Source organism: Caloenas nicobarica, chromosome 13 (genome assembly GCF_036013445.1).
Source record: "Caloenas nicobarica isolate bCalNic1 chromosome 13, bCalNic1.hap1, whole genome shotgun sequence".
Classification (NCBI taxonomy): domain Eukaryota; kingdom Metazoa; phylum Chordata; class Aves; order Columbiformes; family Columbidae; genus Caloenas; species Caloenas nicobarica.
The window spans coordinates 10,375,692-10,396,622 of record NC_088257.1 but is presented as its reverse complement, the minus strand read 5'-3'; the positions used below and the strand labels follow the sequence as shown (position 1 = coordinate 10,396,622).

The window sequence follows — 20,931 nt, the reverse complement described above, 5'->3', positions numbered from 1 at the left end:
CTGCTCCTTCCACTTCACCTAATTTTTTAGTTTCAGCACAAAAACCCTCCAACCTTCCTAAGGACCAGAACTGGGAGCAGATTAATCCCTAAGGAGATATAGAAAGATAGACTGGTGGAAGCAGGTGCAGGGTTGCAAACGCATGCCCTGCAGGCCACATTCCACACAAGAAATGAAGGCACACACTGCTGCAGGAGGGTCGGGGATGTGTCTGTGACTGGAGGGCCACCATCTGTTTTTGAAAAGACTGTCTGCTGAGTCACTTGCTGCAATAAGGCTGGAGTTTCATAGAAGCATAGAAGAGTTTGGGTTGGAGGTTGGAGCTTCAAAGCTCCCCCAGTGCCCCCCCTGCCACGAGCAGGGACATCTGCACCAGCTCAGGTTGCTCAGAGCCCCGTCCAGCCTGGCCTGGGATGTCTCCAGGGATGGGGCATCCACCACCTCTCTGGCCAACCTGGGCGAGTGTTTTACCACTCTCCTTTGACTGTATCTTCTGTGAAATGAGAAAAAATAGGAACAAAGTAAATGCAGGATCCTACTAGTCTTTTTTCCTCCATGTTTTCACTCTCCCTCCTTGCCTGACTTTTTACCCCCAGTCCCCAGGACAGGCTCTGGTTTTCCTCCCACCTGCCCACACAGGCAGGCTGCTGCTTGTCCCGACAAGCTCCTGCCTGGTGCAACCCAGCGCACAGCCCACTCCCTGCCCGCTCATCGTCCTCTGGCAACAGGCTCTGGATGCCCAGGAGGCTGCCCGAGCCTCCAGACAGGAGCGAGCTACACCAAGTGTGGTGCCGGATGAGAAGATGCTGTGTTAGGGCAGAGCTGGCCATGTGCGCTTGCAGCCCAGAAGGACAATTGTATCTTGGGCTGCATCACAAGGAGCGGGGCCAGCAGGTCAGGGAGGTGACTCTGCCCCTCTGCCCCGCGCTGGTGAGACCCCCCTGCGGTGCTGCATCCAGCTCTGAGCTCTCAGCACAGGACAGACACGGACCTGCTGGAGCCACAGAAATGATCCGAGGCTGGAACAGCTCTGCTGGGAGGACAGGCTGAGAGAGTTGGGGTGTTCAGCTGGAGAAGAGAAGGCTCCAGGGAGACCTTATTGCTGCCTTTCCATACTTAAAAGGGGTCAATTAGAAAGATGGGGACAGAGTGTTTAGAAGGGTGTGTTACAACAGGACAAGGGGTGATAGTTTTAAACTAAAGGAGGGGAGATTCAGGGTAGACATGAGGAAGAAATTTTTTTACAATGAGGGTGGTAAAACACTGGCCCAGGTTGCCCAGAGAGGTGGTGGATGAACCATCCCTAGAGACATCCCAGGCCAGGCTGGACGGGGCTCTGAGCAACCTGAGCTGGTGCAGATGTCCCTGCTCATGGCAGGGGGGGCACTGGGGGAGCTGGGAAGGTCCCTTCCAACCCAAACTGTTCTATGATCTATGGCCATCCTTGAGTATTGGGGAGGAATGAAGCATCTGGGGTAGGGACTGTCACTGACCTTTGCACCAGGGATACAGGCTCAGCGCTGGAGCTGATGCAGACGTGTCAGGGATGGTCCCAGTGACAGCAGGTGGTGACACATCTCTGGGAGGAGCAGCAGGACGGGAGGGCATGGCTGAGGCAGGTGCCAGCAGAAGACTCAGGGAAGGACAAGCTCCTTCCCCACCACAGCCTTGTACCACGCAGGTCACCATCGGTACCGCCTGATGAGCGCAACAAAGTATACGTGGTGCATTTCTCCCGTGTCTTCTTTTCTGCCTTGTGCAATCTTGAAACATTTTTTCCTTAATTTTTGCAGGAAGATCCAGGTCTCAGCTGCACATCTCTTTTAACAGGAATTTATTTCAAATCTGCACTGTACAAAAGAAAATGTGCAGGGTTTTTGGCCATTTTTTTTTTCTAGATGATATCTTGTGAAGTGCTCTTATATCCACAAGGTGTATGAGATATTATTACAAGAACTCACAGAGCTTTCCTCTTACCTGGTAACACACCAGGTGGTTTCTTTGCTTTATTGCTTAACCTATTTCCCTTTCAATGATTATCTTCCAGCAGCACAATGTTCTGCAGCAAGTTCAAATTCACTTTGTACTCCCAGAGAGGTGCAAGTCCAGTGACACACAACCAGGTCAGACAAGGACTCCACCAGCACCATCTCCGTGGTGTGTATTTCATAATTTCATGTTTACGGAGACATAAATAGACTCCATCCCACAGTCACATGCATGAGGATCTGTTACACATTCTTTGCTGCAGTCAGACTTGCAGCAGCTCTGTGAACTTCAGCTAACCACAGTGACTGTAACTTCTTTGGTTTTCCTCATTTCTCCCAAAATAATAACAGCAAACCACACATGCAAATCTTTTACTGATTCCCTCTTGTCTTCTGCCTGACAACAGCTCTGAAAATACAAGGAGATTTTCTTCTTTTTGATAAAGGGCCCCCTTACAAATTTCTTCCCCAGGACTTTGAACATCAAACTGTTGAAGAAAAGCTCTCCCCAAAACAGCCTGGGGAAAAAAAAGTCATGTTTTTTAAACTGAGGAGGTAACTCAAGATACAGATTAGGAAACAAAATGGTATTACAGAATAGCAGACAGGAGGACTGGGAGAAAAAAAAAAAAAGACTATAAATCAAAAGGAAGTTCTTTTTACAGACCAGTTTTCAGGTACAAACATCAAATCAACGTACCCCCTTCAGGAGATGCTCACGTGAGCTCTTCAGAACCAGCTGCCACTGACAGCAACGAGCAGGAGCAAGCAGACAGGACACGTTTTCTAAAAACTGCTGAAGTAAACATCTCATTTTGTAGGAACACCCAAACTACTTTATGCCAATGCTAAAAGTGTCTCAGATGCCAGTAACAAAGCAAAAAAGGCAAACTATATTATTAGTTCTGTCTCCTCTTCTGCTAAATGCTGTTTCCCCAGGCGGCACCCAGGACTCCAGCTGCTTTCCCTACTGTAGCTGCACATCTGAATTTCCCCCACAGCATCTCCTGTAATTATTTATTCACCAGTAAAGCAAAAGCTTTTAATTTTCCCTATTGCAAACTCATCCTGATTTTTTTAGCCTTTAAAACCTGCTACAAACACAGACTTTCACTAAATGTCCTCTTCAGTTTCATGCTAATGCATCTCAGCAACAATATTTTGAGCAGATTTTAAACCTCTTGTGTGTATATATAAGCATACATAAGTATTTATATATTATGCATACATTACATGTATATATACACACACACATCAAGGAATACAAGAAGTAGGTGGCACATACAGGAGTCTTCCTTTTACAGTTCAAATTTATTTGAACATAAACTAAAACCCTGCTCTAACAAAGCAGTAGAGAAAATGGCATTTGGGCACTGGGGCTGGAACCAATTATTTAGGCTGGACTCAAAATCCAGCTCTGAGTGCCAACAGGCATGAGAGAGCTTGAAATATGGTTTTAAGTTTTGCAGCTGGTGCTTATCTCTGGTCAGAAGTCAAGTGCATTAAACAAGCGACCTCAGCTTCGTCCTTGGGGAAGTCAACCAGGGATCAGCAGTTTTCAGTGACTTAGCAAAGCCCAGCTTAATTGTAGGATACTGGATTTCCAAATAACCTGACAAACACTGGCATTAATTACATAGTGTGCACAAACTGATCGAAATACAGCTCCTATCTCTAGCTGATTTTTCTCCCCACACTCTGCTTTCACAAGCACCAGCATTTCCAAATACCAGCCCCGGGGTCAGCCCAAAACAAGCCACGGCAGAGCTGCGTTAGGAGCCCTGTTTGTAATTGTTCTCCCTCTTACCTCGCTGGCAAGAGGACATTGTTCAGCCCATTTGATTTTTCCCTTCCTCCTTTGCACAGCCAGGAACCCGGTCAAGTATTTCCCAGAGATGCCCGCACAAGCCGCAGGTCAGGCCCTGGGCTGCGCTCCCCACGCCTGACTCCCTCCTCCAGCTTGCTCAGTGCCCCATTTCCTACCACGAGCACAGGTTTTTGGTTTCAACAAACCTCTACCAAAGATTTTAACAAACTCTGACTTAAACTCCAACCTTCCTCTCAAGAGCCACGTTCTCATTGAAAAGCAGGTTCCTTCACTTGGAAACCCCGTGTGCTACAAAACCTGAACCGCTTCAGATCCTCTTGCAGGGTCAGATCAGGCTCCCCGTCTGCCAGTCCCATCCCCTCCCAGAGCAGCCGCTTGTCACAGGACACCCCTTGTCAACAAACCAGCCAGATCTGCTCCTGTTTGGGTGCTCAAATATCATCGCCATGACTAAGATCAGGTCTCCAACAGCTCGTCTCTGCCCCAGGCTACTGCCAGGGGTTTGCTCCAACTCGTGCTGCTCCTGGGAGTTAATCAAACGGCTCCGCCAGTAAAGTACCACCTTTGCCAGGGCGAAAAATCTAACCAAACAATATAAGTTCTTATTTTCCTGTGGCAAACCCAGGCATTTGGATGCAAATACTGAAAGTATGCCTTTAAATTATCTTTTTGCAAAGACAGCATTTATTTACATCACACATTTAGGAAAGAGAATCAGAAATTGCAAGTAGATCCAAGGTTTGCACCCACTCCACACATAACAAGTTAAAAGAACAGCACAAAAACTTGCAATCTACTAAATATTGTCATAGTTGGGTGCAACACAGTTGTCAGTCAACAGTATGTGCTTAGACCAGCTTTTTTGCTACAAACGCAGAGGAGGCGACGCAAAACGCCACTGATTTACACATGGTTTGCACAGTGTCTTCAGTAGCTTGCATGTGATGAAGGCTTCCATCACCACTCTAGGACATGGGCAGATGGTGCCCAGGTGAAGGGAGGAATCATTTCATGCGATGTTGCTGGTGGTCACTGTGAGAGCTGCTCTTGTTCAGGCTGTGACAAAGCACAACCTAATCCCTCTGGATCTCACTTTCTTTGTAGGTTAAGCAAGGCTATCAAAACCCTGTGGTTCACAAGGATGTTGAGGCAGCATCAGCAGGTAGAAAGCTTCAAGATCCTGGAATAAAAGGCATCAAAGGTTCTAAAATATTATACATTTCTTACTGTGATGGGACACACGCCATAAGAAAACCAAGGAGTTTACCATAACTGCTCACCACCAAAGTTCTAGTTCTAAAGCAGTCAAGTATGAAATAATTTGAAGACAACAAACTAAGGAGAACATCTCTTTAGGACTGGAAATTAGTTCTCTGTGACTGCAGGTTAACACACCTTCCTGTGGGCTGTGTCAAACAGGGCTGAGCGGACTCTGTTTGATGAGCACCTCAACTCAGTGGCAATCCCCACCCAGCCCAGTTGCACCAACAGCGCAAATCCCAGAGGCAGCTGGACCGAAGGCAGCATCATTTGCCTCTAAGATTGGATCCTTCCATCTCATTCTAAAATTACAAAGGAACCCTTGTTTTTTCCATGTTCAAAGAGTTTTCCAAGTAGAGGATTTCCTTCCATGCACACATGAACAGATACCCCAACAAAGAAGAGACTGAATTATTATTATACCCAACTGGATAAACCCAGACTCACTACTAAACCACATACTAAGCACACTTTTTTCCTGGTTTTGATCATTTGACAAGAACTACTTCTAAAATTACTTTTCTTCAAATTCCAAGTCAGAATTCTATTTTCTGTTCCTGATACTTAAATTTCAAGCATGGGATGGGATAACATAATAACACACACCACTTGAAGAACATGTTTAAGAACACTTTCATCATCAGCTTTTCTTCTGCAGTTTATTATACAAATTACGCTTTTAAACATTTAGAGCACTCACATTTCAAAACAGAAAATGTTCAGTTCCACACTGAGATATTAATAGAAAAAAAGTGGTTTCCCTAAGTGCAAGTAAGTTATATGTCCCCACTGCCAACCAGTGGATTAGGCTGTTTTTAATCATTCCTACATTCGCAACCAACAATGATGTTACACACACTAAATCTGAGCACATTGCAGTCAATAGAAATACTGGACTCTGGCTGGTAACAACCAAATACTCTGACATTACAAACAAGAGAAGAACAATTCCACTTCAAGCAGACCTGTGGATTCACTGGGACTGGAGACCACCACTATCATTTTTCTGACCTGATTTTAGTTATAAATTAAGCAGATGCCAAGTGTTCTATTTGACGTTCAATTCCAATTATGAAAACAAAATAAATGTGTGCAGGCATTGTATTCCAGTGAATGCCACAGCTCATCTTTGGCACATCACAGACAGTACCTGAACACTGAATCCAGAAATATTCAGGAAACAATCTTGATCTGGCAAAAAGGATAAATGAGAAAGCTCAAAGAACCTTCCCATCTCCAACGCCAATAACTGTTGCTGAAAAAGTTATTAAACCAAGACTGAAATCTAATAGTGCCTCTCAGTTACAAAATACACACTAAACCCAAAGCTTAATTAAATCCAAGCAAAACAGATCTTATTCAACTCATAAATACAGTGTATGTGATCACTGCAGCAAAATACAGGCCATTTTGTCAGTAGTTATTAGTATCTTAGAAATCTGCATTCATTTATCTTGAAGAACTGTTGTGATATAAAAACAAGATCTGAGACACTTCATAAATAACATCTTTATTAATGAGTTCTCTTTTTCACATTCTTTAAAGTTATGTTGAATTGAAACTGCATAGTCAAGAGTGGAAAAAAAAAAAAAAAAAAAGAAATATCATAGAAGTCAGACCCAAACGTGAACGTTGCTTCTAAGTAGGACTGGTCACAATCATGGGAATAAGCAACCCCCAGGAGTAAGTGACTGGGGAGATGTTGAGAGAGCGAGGATGAAAACCACCAGAAAAACTCTCATCGGTATGTTTTTCTATTAATAAAGTCTTCACACAAAGACACACAACACCCATTCACATCCATGTGCACCACAAACTACAGAAGATACTTCCTCTACTGAATGGAACGAAACAGAGCGAGATTATTTGTGTATTTAACCGAGTGGTGATCAGCTGTTCCCACAACAGGAACCATTACAATACCCAGGTGGATAAACACAAGGTCCAGATTTCTTCGTGCCCTCATTACAATCACATTTAAACTAGCGCCCTACAGCCAGAAACATGAAATCTGAGTATTTCCACAATACTAAGAATTACTCTGAACACACACTTTTAAAGCAGCATCACCTCCTTTTTTAATTCTTAATACTACCACCCCTTTCCTGACTGCTGGTGTTATTCACAGTTGGACGGTCAGGAGAGGAGCTCTCGGTGCCCGGGTCACGGCTCAGCCCGTGGAAATGCTCTGCACCAGAACATCTCCAGCTTCATTTCCACACGCTCGGGCACCACAGTCCCCAGTCTCCCACATCAACACCACAATGTGACTCCGCTAGTAGTATTTTTAATATTTACACCATCTACTGAGTTAATTGCTGTTCTCTGCACTCTAACCATCATCAGAAAAATCTAGAGAGAAGGAGCATGTCCCCAAATGTAATAGCTGTAGGCAGCAAAGACTCAAATATTGTCCACATGCTGGTGCAAGGCCATTTCTTACGTCCAGTTTTGATTTATGCAGAGACACCACTCTACAGCTGAGCACTAGTTTAAATGTAGAATTCTCCTATGTTGGTCATTTGGAAAAGCTATTCGATACCGCACCTCTGAACTCCACGCATAAACTAGGCTTAATACTTTGCATACAACTGTGCAGTAACAAACTTCAGTTACAATTTATATTAGTTAGGTTCCAAGTTATTCATCTTATTCAGGTGCACAATCTAGGACTGCAGGGAACTGATCATCAATATTCAATCATGCAAGTTCAGATCTGGGCAATGAATAAGTCTCATTTATTTGCTATGAGCCTGTAGGCTTTAAAATCTGAGATTCAAGCCCAGCAGGTCAAGAGCAAAAGTTATTTATGAAATCAATGCACTCAGAAATACATTTGCTGCCATGGATCTCAGAAACATAAGGCCTAAAAAATATTTTGGAGAAGACTTATCGCAGTGAGTAAAAGGGATTCAGCAAAAACATCTGTAGTAGTTCATACTCTTACCAGGGGGAAACAAACTACAGAGTGAAACTCAAACCCAGCAGAGTGAAATGGTGACTCCAGGGCTGAAATCCTCCCTATGCTCGACGGATCAGAGCAAAACACCCTCAGCACAGGGAGGCACCAGCCACAGCTCTTCAAAAATAACCCTCAGGGAACTGATGCACTCAAAGATGGGGAAAAAAACCCACAACAGCCTTGGAAACAAGGACTGCAGATAACCAAATTTTACCCTTAAATAATGCACTTGGGCAGCCAGCAGCTGCCACACTGACTAGGTTTCAGGGCAAAACTCACAGAAAATAATCCATCTTGTCCCAGTTCAAACCAGCAAAAATAAAATGGGCCTATTGGGTGTGGGCTGATAAATTTTCACAAGCAACAATGGCAACTTTTTTCCTGGCAATTTCATTGGCAAATCTTCTGGTAGAGCCTAAATCTAATTAAATTAGGAACAGGATATTTAGTGCAGTGGTATTCTTAATTTCTTCAGGAAAAAAAAAATCTGTATTTCCTGTGTTGCTTCAGGGGTTTAATTCATGAGATCAGTAGAGGAAGACCACTTTTGACATTGGTTCAAGATGACACAGCTGATTTACATTATTTGTACATTTTAAAGGTGGTGGTTATAAGGGCATGAGATTAGATTTTTCTTTCACTAACACAAAATCCTACAATAAATGCAATTTGGTAGTCTGAAAAAAAACCCACCTTACTCTTTAACACACAAACTACTTTGTGGCCTTCTGCATTTCAGGAAAATACCCCACATATTCAGATCATCAGGCAGCCTCACTAGTTAAGACACATTAAAATGAAACATTTTCCATTAAAGTCGCCAAAAACTGGATTTAAATTTATTGCATGACGTTGCATAAGAAAGTATATTATTGAAAACTGTAAGGCATCATGCAATTATTCATCAGCTAATTATTTATTATTCCTTGAAAGATGGTTATATACTCTAAAGTTATAAAACCAGTTTCCAAAAAGTACATAAAAAAATTTAACATAAGCATTAAATATTTTTCACATGTTCGTAGTTTTTAGCTGTTAAAAAGTGCATTCGAACAGACTGTACTGGAAAGTTGCTCTGACTAAAAACATTGCCAGAGACTTGTTAAATTAAAAGCTGCAAAAGAATGTTGCATGGGATTAGAAAGCTCACAGGTTGTGGTAAACTTACACACTTGCTTGAAATAATTTTTCAATCCTCACACTTACAATTTAGCATACGTGATATAATTAGCTAAAAATGTATATTTTTATAACTAAACAGTCAGATGAATTCAAGTTACGTACACTGAGTGATCAAATAAGGAGCAGACTTAATATTGAGACATGGGACAGAATGTACTGATGGGATTTTGGCATTAATCGATGTACTGTGCCATCCAACGGAAGCCTTCGCCGTAGCCTTGTCTCTTCAGCACGCTGCACATAAACACTTCTAGCGGCCTCGCATTCAGTTCTTTCAGTGGTATACTGCCCTGCGGAGAGACACAAGTGTTCCAAGTTATCCTGTTGTCATAAAGAGACAGTCTGTGCCTATGGAATGCCATTATTTAACCTGTGTTAGATACTGGAATGCTAGAAAATAAATTAATCTAAAACCTGTACATGTTACTAAGACCAGGGTCACCTGAGATAGATACTGAGCATGTTTTCATGTGAATCCACATTTGGAGAAGGTGAAGTACATGAAACCAGAGTGCAAGAGCAAGAGCAGAGAATTTGAGAGCTTATACTTAATTTTCAGTCACGGTTCCCTGCTTTGTTTCTAATAACTTTCCAATCAGATAAAAAGAGCATTTGCTACCAATTGCAGGACTAACCATAGCAAGAGTGCAAGTTGCATGCTTGCCAGTGTGATAAAGCTGTTGCTCAACTGGAGATTCACAACAGTATTCATATTCATACTTCGCAGACTGTGTGCAGTGTTGTAAAAACCATGGCAAGATAAAAAAATAAATTAAAGTCAGTAGTAACTGCTTATAGCCCATTACACCTACTCTAAAACTAACGTGTGCAATTCTCTGCCACATGGAAAACAAGGTGGTAAAGATTTGTCCCCTAAACTCTGACTGGCACTGAACTTTGAGGGAAGCATCTAAGAGAAAACGCTCTTAGAGAACAAGAGTACAAACTCAGACTTCTGCAACACTGGAAATCTGTTTCTAAGCTTTAGGTAAACACGTTAAGTAACAAATTGTACCAAGTCTGCACCTCAAAGGAGAAAAGTCACTTACTGGAAGACTTCACCCATTTTTCTCTTATGGGTCTCACTAGAACTATAGCCACTGAAAATCTGTTCATCCTTTTAAAGTACTGCATAAAAAAGTTGAAGTACTAAAAATTATCCTAAGTGCAATTAGGTTTTCTTTGAAAATATGTGGCAGTAAATATGACAAAAAATTGTAACAGAGATGCATCTAACACACACACACACAAAGAAACTCCATAATTCATCCATATGCAGTTATTATGTACTAAGTACTTTCAAAATCATTCCTTTTGTGTAGTTGGAGTGAACTGGAATCAATGCACAAATAAGGCAAACTCCCCAACAAAACAAAACATAAAATGGAGCATTACCTTTCCCGTTGTCTGGCCATACAGACCAAACATCTCTCGTAACCTCTCTTCACTAATGGCTTCAGGTCTGTCAATCTTGTTACCAAGAATTAGGATAGGCACATTAGCAATAGTTTCATCTGTCATTAGTGACTACAAAGGGAAGGAAAAGAGATTAATTCAGACTATAGAAGGTGAAATCCCTACTACTCATGTCCAGGCGGCAGCAGAGCTCTGTTGGATACTGGGAATTTGAGTTTATTTCTTAGAGGTGAAAGTTTAAACTTTCAAAAACTTATTTAAACTTACATCAAGTTCTTCTTTTGATTCAAGCAATCTTTCTTGATCTGCACAGTCCACCAAGAACACAATGCCATTGATTGCAGGCAGATAGTTTTTCCACACTCTGCGAGCTACAAGGAAGAAGCGAATTAAAAGCAAAACGAAATTATCCCAAAATTCAGAGTGACGCACATCAGTAATTAAGAAGCAACAGGTTTTTTGGAAGTCTTAGCTTATGTTGCCAGTCTTCACGATGTAGTTTTGTGTTTTACAAAGCTTGAAATAATGGAGCAGAAGTATCATCCCCTTCACTGTTACCACCACTCTGTCTATTCCATGTGGACACTGATGTACTGAAACTTCATGTTTCCCCAAGAATTATGTCAACTAAAGTAAGTTTGAAGCATAAAGCTTAAAGGTAAATATAAGTGACTCAAAGTACAGAATCCTCTTCAAAATACAGATATCCATCAAAAATTTCTGCTCTACTTCAACTCTTGACAAACTGGTTTTGGGATTTGTGATAAATGGTGGAAATGGACAACACAGCAGTGGATGTTTTTTATACTGTCAGAGCGTAAAGTCAACCTCTGCAGCACAGTTGCATTTCTGATCCGAAACAACTCTAACTCAACTCAGTGCAGTGCAACACCACATCCTCTTACCTTGAGCGTGTCCACCCAGATCAAACGTAGTGAAAGTCATGCCAGCAATTGTCAGCTCTTCTGAAGCTGAAAATACACAGAATTACGTTCTCTGTGAAATTATGCAGTGTGTTGGAACAGTCTAACCTTCTAGCACATAGATTTTACTTTATCTCTTGGGACTTTTCAGTATTTTGTTATTCAAGAAACAAATCAGAGCAATACATTTTTTTCTCATTTTTGTTTAACAACAACACTATTAACCATTAAAACACATGTGAAATATCTATAGTTAAGAATAGCAGAGAATATTCATACATGAATTGACCATACACATTACACAAACAACAGTTGGCTCTGGCATCTGGTTTGCCACAAAGATGGCATTTCATGTACAACACTGTTCAATGTTTCTCCTCTTCACATACTTTCCTGATTTCTTGCCTCCTCACTGGACGTCACCAATCCACATTTTTAACCTGTGTTGAACTTTTTCTCCTGCAAGGCTACCAGGATAACGATTACACAGCAACTTCTGAGCCAAAAAAAAAATTAACACAGTATGCATAAATGCTAGTTTTCCAGCTACACAGAGAAGCTACTCCCAAAAACTGCAAGCCCAAATGTCCGGAGCTCCTGTTACCTACACTCTCAGATTCACCACTCTGCTTGTTTTTTTCCTGTTTTAAATAAAACACACTGAACTATGCCACGCTATTATTTTTTTTAGTATTACTTGAACCATCTACAGATTACAATCCCAGAAATTTGTTTCTCCCCAGTTACACTGTTTGCCTTATCATGTATCATCAGATCCTGCTTTTCCTGCAACATTTTAAATACTTTCTAGCTATGGAACCAGCAATTTTAACTTACTGGGGTGTAACGTGGGGACGTGTTGTCCCAGTCTGTCATCTTTGAGCATGTGCAGCAGTGTAGTTTTTCCAGCATTGTCCAGTCCAAGAAACACGAGTTTTCCAGATTTCTTGTACAGTCCTAGAACAAAGAAGGACCTCGTGAATAATCGGTTAAATCAGTGGGAGTCCATTTCTAGCACCAGATATGATTTTACTCCCAGGAACAAAGTACAGTCATGTACAAAATACACGCCAGCCAAACTCCACCACGCACTTTATCAACGCCCTTTATCCATGTTCTCCTGCTCATACAAACTACATTCACACTTGCTCACGTACCCAACTGCACTACATGTACCACCTGCAGCTTACGGGATGCTCAGTGGGGAAGAGACACACAACTGGTGTAAAAGTGTCACTTGTATAAATGCATTTATGTTATTTTAGGAAAACCACAACAAAACAGGACTAAATTTTGCCAGTGTGTCTTCCTCTGCCCCAGCAAAAGGCCAGTTTTGCTCACAGGTGGAGAGTTGGGTGTGCAGGTACAGTGCTGACAAGCTCTAAAATACAGACCATCCTGGACCCGAACAGAGGGCGTTTTGTTCAGCTACCTCCAATTCAGACAAAAAACTTGTTCGAGGCAAAAAGGAAGTTCAGACCTCAATGGGTATATTACAAAGAAATTAGTTTCAATGGCAATAGTCACAATTAGTGTATGTACGAATTCTTTTATGTTGGTTCATCTATTGTTTTGACAAAAAGTAACATTCACCCGTACTCCTAGCTAAATTGTATGGATATATCCTGAATGGCATAGTCATGGTAATTCTGACACACTTGCTGTCACGTGATAATGCCTTCCTAACAGGAGTAAGGAATGTTATTTTCACCGATTGTCATCTTTATAAAAATGTTCTCCTTTTTTCCTCTACTTATAACCCCAGTAAACGCAACAGTTGCTGTGAAGGAGAGGAAGGATGTGTAAAACATGAACAACATATTGTCTGAAGTTTGAGGTTATCAAAGGGTGATTCTCTTAAACTTGTCAACACTACATCCTATGCCAGGATTATTTTTCACTGCTTCAAAGTGATGGACATTGAAAGTAAAACATTTTTAAGAAAAATTTCATTAAAAAAAAAATCACATTCTGTACTGAAGAACTACTGATGTAAGAGACTTAGCTTTACCTTTTTTTAAAACGGAGAAAAATCTTCCCTTATTCCCTCCTAAAAAGCTGTGTCTGGACACTACACACTGCACATCTCCTTAGGAACCACCACTGACCCTGCAGCCTCCACAGGTGCTGAAGAGGGCAGAACACTTACAGCAGAGGGTGGGAAAAGAAATATACATGTATATGCTGAAATTACGTTTCCTTAAAAGCAAAACTGGGCTATGTCACTAATAGAACTCTCTCTTCTTTCTGCAAAAGAATTGCAAAATACAGCCAAATATTGTAATGTGGGAGTTTTTAAGTCACCAGGATCTTTTACTATATAATGTCACAGTATTACAGTTCTTTGCAATATGCTGAAGAAAAGTTTATTTTACCGCCACGGCGATGATCCAGAAACATTTTGTGAAGAACACAATCAGCTTTTACTATTAAAGCTCCACCGTCCCATCGCCGCAGTCCCTACATGTAACTGCACCTTCTCCTGCAAGCACAACCAACACTCCTGACCTGCAAACCCCACAGCACCGTCCTGCGCCGCGCTCGAGCGGCTGGTGGCCGCCCAAAGGACGCATGGACAGCTGCCCAAAGGACACACGGACAGCTGCCCCGGCTCTCCCTGCGCAAGCCACTAACATCCGTTTCCAGAGCCCTCATTATTTTCTTCTTATCTAACGTGTTATCCTCATACGCATTTTATTTGGTGGGATTTTAGGTGATGATGTTGCACAGGTGGATGCTCGGACAGCCCCGACACCGCAGTGTTACAGGGACACACGTGTCTCTGTCCAGCCGACCTTTACACCGCTGCTGTTTGCTCCCCTCAGCCTTTGAGCTGATCTCTGGGATCGCGTTCCAGCATGACGTGGTTTGGAACTTGCAGGAATATTCTTTCATATTCTTCAGCTTATTTCATTAATTATCTTTATTACTATGGGTACTGTAGAGTCTCTTCACAGTTCTTTCAAATACAATAACTCTTACTTCCCAAACTCACCTTCTCACATGCCCAAATATGTATAACTATTAAACCGCACAGTGGAGGAGAAAGTATTGAAGTTTACAGAGAAAGAAGGAGTGGACAAACATTTTAATATATTAACTTATGCCACAGGAGAAACTCCAGTTCACACTTATCTTATGAGTTAAGCAAAACCCTACTAAGCCACGGTAAAACAATATTTTTTTTGCCACTCTCAGCCTGGACATCCAGGAGCTTTTGCTCATAAATCAGGTGTTGCTGCTTTCCCCGAAACACTTCATGCTGCCCAAGTGTCTTTCATAGAAACACAAGACAAACAAGCAGCAAAACTTCAGCTATGAGCTACGCTAGGACCACAGCTTATATATAAATAAAGATTCTTCGTGCATTCTAAAAGTATATGTGTGCAAAGCTGTACTTCATAAAGCGATCTCATCAGCCTGCTGACAGGAGAGCACAGGGAACTGTGGGGAGTTTTCCATGTTATAATCAATCTTCAACTGTAAATGTAAATGAGAATGAAAAGAGAAAATGTTTCTTCTAGAATAAGAGGGACATATTGAAATTAACTCTCCTTCCTACTCCCAGCTCCAGTATCTTTCACCAGAGGAATGTGTGCATGGGAACGGAAAAGCAAGCTGGCATGCAGTAATCACTGCTTGGCTAAGTAAGAGGAGATAAGAAAGATTAGTCAACTTAGTTAAAATTTCACTGGCTAATATTTTGATAGTAGGCCAAGGGTCTAACATCCAGAAAAAAAGTTTAAACTTTCAACTGATAAAAGGCAGGTGGCACAGTTTGCCATGATTCATTAATCTCAAATGCTCTTTATCTGCTTCGATAAAATCCTTGGAACTTGTAAATTGTGCCTTTTACCTATGTCATCTGCAACTTCTGTTCTTCTTTTTAGTATCTAACATTCCTTTTCTTCCTGTTGTGTTCCTCCTCCCATTTTTCACAAGCTAATATTTCACCTTGGATCAATATGAGTTGTAAACTCTCTTCGCCTTTCCTGAGGCTCTTCAGCAGATGTCAGCGAAGTTTCACACCAATTTTGGTGACAGTCACAAAATAAGGTACTGCTGAACATGAACAAGGGCTTCAATACCTGGCACTGATGTTTTGTAGACAGTCCCTCATATTTGGATTCTCAAGTGATATCCCCACATACAAAAAAAACTGAACTAAATGAGTTCAGTTCTTTACTATAGAGAAAAATCAAGAGAAACACCATAAAAGTAAACTGAATCACACCAGCTTAAGTGTAGTATGATTAGAAAATTCAAACCTGTTAGGCTCATGAAAGAAAACTAATTTTTTTCAGGAGGTTAAAGGATTAACATGGGAATAAGTGGAGAGCATGCACTGAAAATATTCAGTATTGATATTATTTAACCAGCAGCTATGTTTGAAGATGACAGAGGTGAACACTTTGTACAAGAATAGCAGAAAGGAAAAATCCCAAACAATAAAAACTTACCTAAAAACTGTAATACGCTACTGAAACCACTGTAAATCCAATCAAATATGAAGGACATATCTGAATCTTAAAGTCTGAAACAAACAGAAAATATAATGTGGTGAATCTCTCTCAGAAGAGCATATTAAACATCGCAAGATATTTCTAGGAAACAAAAGTAATTCAAAGTCCTGGGTGAAAAGCAAACAATTTAGCTTTAATAAACTGTATCATCAATCAATTAAGTGACCCCACAACGCATTAAAAATTAGTGTAGAAATAGAAAACAGAATCCAGACCTTGTGATTCAACAGCAGAGACCTTTTCCTTCCCTGAGAAAATGCTACATGAAGTCTTTGCAAGAAGTGAAAAGAATTTTATCTTAAGTACTGTTTGGTGGAGGTGTACGATGTTGAAGATTTCAAGTGGGATCATCATGTAGACTTTTCAACTTGGAAAAGCAGCATTTTTGAGAGGGCAATAGAGGGATGTCAGTGCAGAGTCAGTGCTCCAGCCTCCCTTGGGAGCTGCCGGGGTTTGAAGCAGACGTGATAAGAGCTGAACAAGTTCTGTGAAGTTGAATCCAGAGGAGTTTGGTACCAAATAAATCCCTATTTTCAGCGCATAACCTATCTGTTTGTCTTGTAGTGAGAAACAACTACTTAGCGCAAAGCACCGGAATTGCCATTCAAAGACCACGACCTCCTGTACCGTCCTGCACAGGCTGCCACAATTTAAACCTTAAATGCAAAACTTATTTTTCTAAAAGGGCTCTAGAACACCATGTTTCCCACCAAATTCCTTCAGCTTAGATTCAAGCCCAACAGGATGAGCTGAGTGCAGCCAGGATGATTATAACCAACACCCTGGTTGTGCTGTGCAACCAGCAGCCGAGACACCCCTTGCTACCAGGATGAAGCTCTGCTACTCCACGAGTACCCCTTCATCGTGGTATGGTTAAACAAACATAAGGCTGCTACACTCATCCCAGAGAAAGAAGCGAGTGGCCAAGACAGGCTGCACAGACTGATGAATTTGGTTGTTCTTGCCCCAGAAAAAAAGCACATCTCAAGCACCCGAGTAGCACAGAGGAGGAACCGCTGCTCCTGCCAAAGCGACGCTTTGGGGCACAAGAATAGAGCCATCACTAGGCTCACTGCGCAACCGCGAGCAATTAATTTCTTAGCTTTCATCTTAATTTCCTCATTATCTAAAGTGAGGATAATCACACTGAATGCAGCAGTTGGACACAGTGAATTAGTACCTAGCAGGAAAACATCTTGAAAGACTAAATGGCAACACCCTTAGAAGCTTTTAGCCAGCTCATTTGTACCAGAGTGCACAATCCTATCTGACCACCCTCGAGAAACTGGGCCGTACTGGTGAGTGCAGCTGGCAGGGACACCCACAGCACCAGAGGCTGAATAGCCACTCCTGTTGATGCTGCAGCGCTGCCTTGGGGGTCACAGGATGGCTTTAGGGCAGCTCGGACCCCAGAGCACAGCACTCAAAACACAGGTCAGAACCAGACCAAAATCCAGGCATCCGTCAGAGCAATTACACGTGTGGCAATGAAAAGAGTTTCTCCACTATACAACAACAGGTATATCACAGAAAGATAACATGGGAAGAAGAGTAAACAGTATTTTAACTATGTTTGCTCACACTGGAACAAAATCTGTTCAGATGACAAAGCACTGGGAGTCTTGGTTTCTCCACGACTGACCCTGAAAATGTCACCCACATCCTACATGACTCTGAACAACCAATCAACTGCAACATGCACAAATTTTAAGAATACAAATCAAATACGTTTGTCAATGCATAAACATCCAGTTACACAACATCACGACTGAAACTGTCTCTTGCATAGCTAAAAAGCAAAGGTCAAGAATAAGCAAACATGGCAGAACATACACGTCAGCAGATTTATTTATTGCTTGAGCAAAATACCAATCGAGAAAAGCCTCTATGGAGCTTAGAAAAACGATCGACTCAAATAACCTGCAAATCAGGGCAAACGACATGATGTAAGAGAAGCGCTCGTATTACTGAGGTGAGAATAACTTCACTCATTTAGTTGTATTAACCTTTCCTATCTATTAAACTCATGAATAAAAGAAAAAAATCTTTATGCATTACAGAAAAGACTTTAAGAATCAAGATTCAAATTATTAAAGTGAGAACAGGATTACTCTACAAACACAGCTGAAGTAGCATTAATACAGGTTAAATTTCCATTACCATAAGAAAAGTGGGTTTGGAAACAGACCTATCCAAATACACCCATAACATTCTCCATATCAGCTGGCAGCACTTAAAGGAAAATACTTTTTAAAATGGGGAAAGAAACCAGACAGCTAATTGTAAAAGCACACTGGTAGTATTTGAATATAGATATATTAAATCTACTCTTATCATACAGGAAAAGTAACCACATAATTCACAGGAGTGTCAAATCGCAGGATTAAGAAGCCATAGCGGCTCTGCACTGTTATCAAGAGTTGTGACACTACAGGGATGTCCAGCCCAGGGAGCTACGCCGAACCACGGGGACGCCGAGGCCGTTCAACACGCACAGACACAAACTCTCAGCCCACATTAAAAATACTGTAAAAGCAGAACAATGAAAAGTCCAGCAATGACTGTTCACAAGCAACAAGGAAGGCAAAATACTATTTTAAGTTTACTTTAAGGGTTCCCTGAAAAACAACCAGTTGCAAGCAGACATGAGCTTTTAATGAAAAATTGTGCTAGACTCAAGACAATCTTTTTGATACCAACTATTTTTTACAGATATCATCAACTTACTTGTTCCTCCTTAATGAAAATATGAAAGTTAATTTTCTAGCATCACATCAACAGCAGAGAGCTTTCACTTTAAAATGTCTCCAACAATTCTGGCTAACGTTACTTTATCGGCAAAGTGCCATTCGGTAACTCCCGCGGAGCCCCATAAGCCACCCCACAACCCAAGGAAACGGGTTTGCTTACTGGAAAGCACTTCCGACCATGGGGATGCAGAATTCCCCCCCAAGTGGCTTTGGTAACACTTTGAGCCAGCCTCCTGAAGGGAACATCGCCAACAGTAAGGACTAGCAAGCAAACTCACACTAATTTATTTTATATAATGAAAACCAGGGAATTTTTTCCAACTCTGGATCTCCATTTTTCTAGCTAAAAATCCATCCTTTCTCTTCCAAACCAGTTAGTGCTCACTTCCAAAGTCTGTGAAACTTCAGATAAGAGAGAATATCAGGCTTCTAAAGACAGTTCAAAATTCCCTTTACAGAATAATTAGGAAGCAGAAACCAGCGACACCCAACCAGAACAGCTCTTGCAGTAACTGGTAACACACTGTGCTCCACCTGGGTGGGTCCTGTGAGCAAGAGCTACAGAGAAACCTCTGCCCAGCCAACCTGCACCAGCCCTGCGCCCCGGCCACAGCTTAGGCTGAGAACACGACTTGCAAACAAGAGCTTAACGCCTACTGTTAAGTGTGTATTTGCACCTTTTCAAGTAGGATCTAAACAGGATCACTTAAGAATGATAATTTCACATATGATAATTTTAACATCGTAAAAACGTTACCATAGACAACAAAAATCAAAATCCCTAAGAAACTGTGGATAAACTGGTATCTGCCTTCTACAGTCCAGTTTGTTCTATAATATGAAAATGCACTTTGATACAGTATTTTAAAAGTTGAGGAAAAGATCGAGTTTGGAAACAAGGTAATGGAATAGATTTGCTTGGAGTATTTTAATCAGTTTTTTGATAGCAAGTCATCTCTGAGATTCCAGAAAGAATAATCATTATACCAGTCCATAACTAATGGGGTTGAAAAACAAGGAAGATGACATACTGCATAGCAGACGACTTAAATTTAGTTCTATTATACCTTTTACTCTGGGATGCCCTATTTGAATTCAACATAGAAGTTCAGCACACCTGAAGCAGCAAAGCAAACAGTTTATGTGGTTCCTCAGGACACCTGATGCGGCGGTTCGGCCGCAGCCCAGCTCACAAAACACAGTTTTCAGAGCACAATATCAAAGTGGGGCCTGTTGAAGGAATTTCCCTACTTACAAAGAAACAAAACGGCTGCATTGGAGCACGAGTATGAAGTTATTCTTAACCTCGGAAATCACGATTTCTGAATAAATAATAATCCTGGCAGACGGGTACAAAGTGGCAGACAGCTGCACAAACCTGCAGGCTGTGGGTCACAGTGACGAAGCGCTCCCGGGCCACAGACCCGCCGAGGGACGAGCCCGGGCTACAGCAGCGCTGCCGGCCCCCGGGAGGCTCCGGTACCGGGCGGGGGCACACGGGCCGCTGCCCCCGGGCCCGCCGAGCCAGGAGAGCTCTCCCCGGGGCGAGCGAGAAGAGGGAGCGGGAGAGGAGCGGAGCCCCCAACGACCCACACAGGCCGCGGCCTCCTCGGGAGGCACGGACCGCCGTTCAGGCCCAGCCACGGGCTGTTCCCGGCGGGAGCCGACGGCGGCCCGACGCCCTGCGGGGCTCGCCCGGCCACTCCGCCGGCCACCGAGGGCGAGGCCACGGCCCCCGGCGGGCAGCGCCCCCCACCTCACCGCCCCGCACTCACCCGCCGCCGCCGCCGCCGAGCCTGAGGTGCGGGCGCTCCTCTCCGCCGGTACCGACACGCAACCCCGCGGCTGCGCCCCGCTCCGCCCCCGCGCGGCTCCTTCCGGGCCTGGCGGCCGCGTCGCACCGCCCGTGTGTGGCCCCGGCTCCGAGCTGAGCTGAGCTCGGCCCGCGGGGCTCCCCCGGCACCGCCTCTCCCCCGCGGGCCCACCCGCAGCCCGGCGGCCCCTGCCCCCTTAAGGCCCAGGCTCCGCCCACTGCCGCAGAGCGCCGCTCCCGGAAGTGCCACGTGTACGCGGTGCGCCTGCGCGCGCCTCCCGGTAGT

The 20,931-nt window shown here is 42.8% G+C and overlaps 1 protein-coding gene across 1 annotated transcript; it reads right to left on the bottom strand.

The window, feature by feature from the left end:
- Positions 1-6,565: 6,565 nt before the first annotated feature.
- On the bottom strand, positions 6,566-20,854 carry SAR1B (secretion associated Ras related GTPase 1B). Its single transcript, XM_065644158.1, has 7 exons — positions 20,608-20,854; positions 16,020-16,093; positions 12,397-12,516; positions 11,542-11,607; positions 10,904-11,007; positions 10,616-10,747; positions 6,566-9,510 (listed from the first exon to the last, which is right to left on the bottom strand). The coding sequence occupies exons 2-7, from the start codon at positions 16,075-16,077 to the stop codon at positions 9,394-9,396; spliced, it is 597 nt and encodes a 198-aa protein (XP_065500230.1). The 5' UTR covers positions 16,078-16,093; positions 20,608-20,854; the 3' UTR covers positions 6,566-9,393.
- Between the last annotated feature and the right edge of the window lie 77 nt (positions 20,855-20,931).

What these genes read in the sequence shown, in the direction of transcription:
- SAR1B (XM_065644158.1), bottom strand. Translation starts at nt 16,077, where the DNA reads ATGTCCTTCATATTTGATTGGATTTACAGTGGTTTCAGTAGCGTATTA. An exon ending in TCTGGGTGGACACGCTCAAG is followed by an intron (nt 11,008 to 11,541) that starts GTAAGAGGATGT and finishes TCTTCCTTGTAG; the next exon opens with CTCGCAGAGTGTGGAAAAAC. An exon ending in ATGGCCAGACAACGGGAAAG is followed by an intron (nt 9,511 to 10,615) that starts GTAATGCTCCAT and finishes GTCTCTCCGCAG; the next exon opens with GGCAGTATACCACTGAAAGA.